At 54.7% G+C, this 5,217-nt stretch overlaps 1 protein-coding gene across 5 annotated transcripts; it reads right to left on the bottom strand.

Moving 5' to 3' along the window:
* Window positions 1-189: 189 nt before the first annotated feature.
* Tmub1 (transmembrane and ubiquitin like domain containing 1) lies at window positions 190-2,721 on the bottom strand. Of its 5 annotated transcripts, none has more exons than XM_015493666.2 (3): window positions 2,563-2,721; window positions 1,280-1,687; window positions 190-1,004 (listed from the first exon to the last, which is right to left on the bottom strand). In XM_015493666.2, exons 2-3 carry the CDS (start codon window positions 1,660-1,662, stop codon window positions 653-655), a joined length of 735 nt encoding a protein of 244 aa, XP_015349152.1. In that variant the 5' UTR covers window positions 1,663-1,687; window positions 2,563-2,721; the 3' UTR covers window positions 190-652. The 5 variants fall into 5 exon arrangements, with proteins under 5 accessions (XP_015349152.1, XP_048642664.1, XP_015349153.1 ...); XM_048786707.1 differs by lacking the exon at window positions 2,563-2,721 and adding an exon at window positions 2,521-2,539; XM_015493667.2 differs by lacking the exon at window positions 2,563-2,721 and adding an exon at window positions 2,026-2,409.
* Window positions 2,722-5,217: the final 2,496 nt, after the last annotated feature.

Raw genomic sequence — 5,217 nt, 5'->3', positions numbered from 1 at the left:
CACAGCTGGAGGGGCGGGGCTGCAGAACCAAAAGCTGAAGCTGGCGGATCTGCACAGAGTAAGGGGTCAGTTGCCGGCCTGAGCAGGTTGCAGGGGCCTGAGGGCCTAGTACTCGTCGTTTCCCCTTTTCTCCCGGAGCAAGGCCTCCCCGCCCTTCCCACCCCAGCTCCGCACAGACGCACAACAGAGTGAAAACTTCACAGTTATTTTAATCTGCACAAGTTCCAGAGAATGCCTCTGCCCCTCCCAGCTCCCTGTCACCAGCCTCCCACAGTCTGTAGGTGCCCAAATCAGCCAAGGAGGTCTTGGGACTAAGGATGGCTGAGTCCAAAGGCAGAGCACTAAGACGGGCCCAGGGGAGTGGGCCGTCTTTGTTCAGGGCCAAGGCAACGACAGCAAGTGCCTGACCCTGAAGAGCCAACTGTCAGTGAAGGCTGAGGGCCAGCAGCCCCAGAAGGTGGTCCAGAGCCATGGAGATCACAGGGGCGGGACTCTGCCAGTTCCCGGAGTCCCCTGCGACGCAGGGCTGGGCTCCAGGGTAATGGGAAGAGGCAGGCTGGAGAAGCTGGCCTGGGCAGACAGCAGCTCCCACCACGACGTGGGGAGTGAGGTCCAGAGGGGTTGGCTACACCACCAAAAGCCCGTGGAGGCACTATGGGCGGTACATGGCAAAGGCCAGGAGACTGAGGAGCAGGGTGAAGCCGGCTAGGCCCAGGGTGGCGGTCAGGGGAAAGAAGGGCCGGTACTGGATCTGGCAGTACCAGAGCAGGAGCAGCAGCAGCAGCAGCAGGGGCAGCAACAGGCTGCCGATTTCCAGCCCGGAGGGGCCTGGCTCTGACCCCGGTGGACAGGGGGGATGTGGAGAACCGACCCTCGTTGACACGTGGCAGTGGAGTACGCAGTTGGGAGGGAGGTGAAGGCTGCCCAGCGTCTGACTGTCGTCTCCTAGAAGCTGGCCTTGGTAGATGAGTCGCACCTGGTGTTCCCGGCCGGGAAACTGGGTCCTGAGGAGAGAGGGACCTGGGTAAGAGAGCAGGCCTCAGGCAATCCTAGTCCCTTGCCCAGAGCAAGGCTCCCATTCTTCCCTTTTGCCCTCCACACACCACCCAGCAGTGGCCTCTGGGAGGCAGTCTGTTGCAGGGGAACAAGAACAGTGTACACTTTGGGCAGCTCCATTCCCTCAAACTGAAAATAAGGGAGGAGTCTCAGATATTTCTGGTGGCCCAGTCTATCTCACCCCATTCTTTAGCATTTGATTCCTACCCTCTTTCCCGCTTACCTTTTCAAGGAGCCAATGGTGTCATGAGGCCAGGCTCTGGCCACCTGCTCCGAATCATTGAGGAATTTGAGCCGTAGCACGAGGGGCTCCTGTGGGGAGTCTGGGGGTGGTGTTGTTGCAGTGACTCCAGGCTCTGGCGGTGCAGCTTGACCTCTGTGTCTCAAACTGGGGGACTCGGCCCCTGGAGCCTCTCCTCTGATGCTGTCAGTGGCTGCCATGACTTCGCTGGGCTGGGCTGGCGCTGAAGTCCCTGGTGGTTGGGGCAGGGTATCGGAGCCCTCCGTGGTATGTGTTGAGACCCAGGCAAGGGCCAGCACCAGAAGGCAGGCAAGCACCGCAAAAAGGATGGTCACCTCATCACCCACCCCTTCAATCAAGGCCATGGCACCTGCCTGCCGTGCTACCGAGCTGGAGAGGGCACAAAGAACAGGTGAGGGGCTGGCTCTCTGGCCAGGAGCCCTCCTAACTTCGACAGGCTTCTGACCCCACCCTGCCACAATTCTCCCACAGTCCTGATTCTTCTGTTCCCTTAACCATCCTAGTACAGACTGCTCTATATCCCAGTCATCCCAAATTTGCCATGTTTTGCCCCTTCCCATCACCAAATCGAAAGTCCTAACTTTGTAACTTGAGTTCTAGGTCTTCTAGCTCAATTCACAGAAACCCTATCTCCAGGAAGGTGTTTGACCTTCTAAACAGCCGGTTCCCTAAACTTAACCCCCACCAAACTTCACCCTAAAGCTTACCTGTTCTTTTGACCACTTCATCTCAAAGTTTTGTTTACTCCTTCGCCTATTTCACCCCAAGTTCATATAATGCCCTGTAACTAAGTTTCTCCAAGAGGCTGAAAAAGGGTCTTCAAGCCCACCTCACCCCACCCCTGCATTTCTAGCCTTACCATTTACCCAAACCCCACCCGCGGCACGGGACTCCTTCCCAAAGCTTCCCCCACACCAAACGTCAAAATCCGCCCTTGGGCAATCTGGAGTCTCTGCGCGCTGCCACCCACCCAGCAGGTCCCTTCTTGGTCCACCCAAACCCTCCTCGCGGCAGCTCGATTCCGCGCCTCCACGGGAAGCCTCTCCAAACCCAGCGGCCGCCAGACCCAGATCCAGTCCAGGAACCCAAGACTGCGCCCTCCCCACCCCCACTGCTCCATCACCCCTCCCATCTTTCTGCCCCCCGAGCCACAGGAGGGCACAACCGATCCCGGGGCGGGGCGAGGGCGGCCCAGCCCAGACCTGGGGCGGCGGGGTGGGCGCGGCCAAAGCGCGGGGACTCACCGCCCGGCTCCGCCAGCTCCATCTCGGCCCCTCGGGCACTTCCGGGCGGGAGGCGCTGAGGTCGCAGACACCTGAGGCACCGCTCCTTCCCAGCCGCCGCGGCCCCGAGCATTGTGGGATTTGTAGTCCGCGCTGGCATTGCCCGCCTTCCGCCCTGCGGACCCACGTGCGGGGCTCGGTCCGCTGCTCAGGCTGTCCGCCTGTCCGCCGCAGTCGGGGCTGGCGGGGGCAACTCGGGTAATTGTGCTATTCGGCAGAGATTTTGACCTCAGCAGGATTCGTCCCCTTCGCCGCCAGCAGCCAGGGCATCTGTCACTCCAGACACCAACGTCAGCTGAGCACGTCAGAGCACCCTTGTTAGTGATGCAGTGATGAGAGCGCTTGAGAGCTCAGGTGGCCACTACCCCGGCTTTCCCTATGTCAGAGTGGACGCCAGGAAGCAACTTGGCCTTCCAATTTGACGCTTCAGCCCAGAGCTCAGTAGGCGTGAGCTGTCCCATCGGCCAGCTGAGGATACCTATCTTCTTCAGGACTGGCCCCTCCTCGATCTTACCCTCACAGAACTGTGAAAGAAGAGTGGACTTTGAGCACAAGACCTGATCCCTTAATCTGTGCTCATCGGCAACTCATTCTCTGGTGGATTGTTAAATCGCATTAAACATGTTTCTTCGTTTCTAAAATATACTTCATAAGTCCATTGAAAATCGAGAAATTCGGTATTTTATTAAACAAATGTGAAAACTATGTAAGATTTGTACACAGTAAATATTTGCAGTAGGATTTTCCCTCTTTCCTCTGGGCTCCCTGTAGCCACAGGAATCACTCATCCTGAATTTTATACATCAGTCTTTGTGGGGATGATCAGGTGCTGAGGATGTAACCCAGGGCCTGGTACGTGCTAAGCAAGTGCTCTTCCACTGAGCTATACCCCCAGCCCTACAGAATAGCCTTGATTCAAAATAATCTACCCTAGTCTTCCCAATGCCTCATGCCTACTTGTGGGAGCAAGTGCCCAAAATGTTGCTTTGGTTTAGATTTATGAAGTACAGAACTAATGTCAGTGGCATATGCTTGTAATCCCAACAACTCTGGAGACTGAGGCAGAAGGACCACAAGTTGAAGGCCAGACTCAGGAACTTAGCGGGGTCCTGAACAACTAGTGAGACTATCTCAAAATAAATAAATAAATAATAGGATGGGGATGTAGCTTAATGGTAAAGCCCTGGCTGGATTCAATCTCCGGTTTAAAAAAAAAATTACAGAACTAACTTATCTCTACCCCCTATTCCTTCATCTATGCTACAAATATTCATTAAATATATACATACTGTTTACCAGGCATTGTGTAAGATGCTAGGAACAAAATGCTTTATAGACCCTCTCCCTGCCCTCATGTGGCTGTCATACTAATGGAAGAGACAGACTGTGGACAGCCCACCATTTTTAAGACAGGTATGTGCTGGTGGTTAGGGCAACATATTGGAGGAGCCCTTTCCTTTTAGCATCTCTCTGAGAAAGTATATTTGGTAAAGCTCCTTGATGTCAATTCTAATTAAGCATCTAAAAGAGATGTTAGGGTTGCTTTTAGAAATGAAAAGCAACAGAACTAGGTTTTTTGTTGAACCAATCTATTTTGCAGATGAAGTTCAGAGAGGGTACAAGGCATCCTCAAGGTCATATAGACAAACTTAATATCTCTCAGGAGCTTGGGAGGTCCCTAGTTTGCACCTTTGGAAGTAAAATTTAGGAATGGTGACTGTGTTGGTTGGTAACTGGAGCAGAGTTGTATAGGTAGCTGAATGGCAGACATCTTTATGCTAGGAAAAGATCCTGCTTGACCTGGGAAATATGCGCCAGTATTACTCAAAAGATCCCTGGGTGTGAGTTCTGGCAGATTTATTGGCTGGGTTTTAGGGAGTGTGTATGTGTTGGGTATGGGGGCTAGCAGAAATGCAGATTGCTTCAGCAATGAGAATGCAGAGAAACTGGGACATTTGGGACACTGAAGGGAGCTCTCTAGCCTCAGGAGAGGAATGGCAGAATGGACACGGAGGTGAGAACAAGGAAAATTTTAAGAGCCATGGGGGCTCTAATGAGTCTCTTGATAGGGGGGAGAGAGCACAATTGATTCCTTCCTCTTTTCCTCTGTGCACCTTGGGCAGCATTCAGCGAACTCTCCGCAGCCTGGCACGGAGGATCTTTTAGAAGAAGCCAGTCATAAGAAGGGCGAAGATATTGTTCATCACTGTCATTTCCACCGACTCTGAGATGAAGCTCTCAGGGAGAAGTGGAAAGAGCGGCTGGGAACCAGCCTCTGAGCTGTAGCCAGCAGAGGAGACCGGGGCGGGGCGCCAGGGAGAGAAAACCCCCGGGGCGGAATAGTCTCTAGGGCTGACCTCAGGGCCCGGGTACAGGAGAGTCTGTGCTGCACTGAAGGCAGGACCACATAAACGAGGCGCACTTGAGCCTCGGAGGGCTTCGCTGCTAATCAGTCGCGTTTATCAGCTCCCTCAGGCGCAGGGCACTACTAGGGCATTGCCCAGAGATACGACACCCGCCCAGACCAGCGCAAGGAGGCGAAAGCGACAGCCGGCCGAAAGGGGCCGGGACAGCAGTGTCGCGGCTCCGGTGGCCCGAGAGCGAGCTGTGAGGGGG

The sequence above is a fragment of the Marmota marmota genome, unplaced genomic scaffold (genome assembly GCF_001458135.2).
Source record: "Marmota marmota marmota unplaced genomic scaffold, marMar, whole genome shotgun sequence".
Lineage (NCBI taxonomy): Eukaryota > Metazoa > Chordata > Mammalia > Rodentia > Sciuridae > Marmota > Marmota marmota.
The sequence above is the reverse complement of the archived record's forward strand: the minus strand, read 5'-3'. Positions and strand labels throughout refer to the sequence as shown.

Bases quoted from the DNA above. Each gene is read 5' to 3' on its own strand.
- Tmub1 (XM_015493665.2), bottom strand. From the start codon at position 1,878: ATGGGAAGGGGCAAAACATGGCAAATTTGGGATGACTGGGATATAGAG. The intron at 1,005-1,279 runs GTAAGCGGGAAA...CTCTCTCCTCAG, and splicing joins ACCATTGGCTCCTTGAAAAG to GACCCAGTTTCCCGGCCGGG.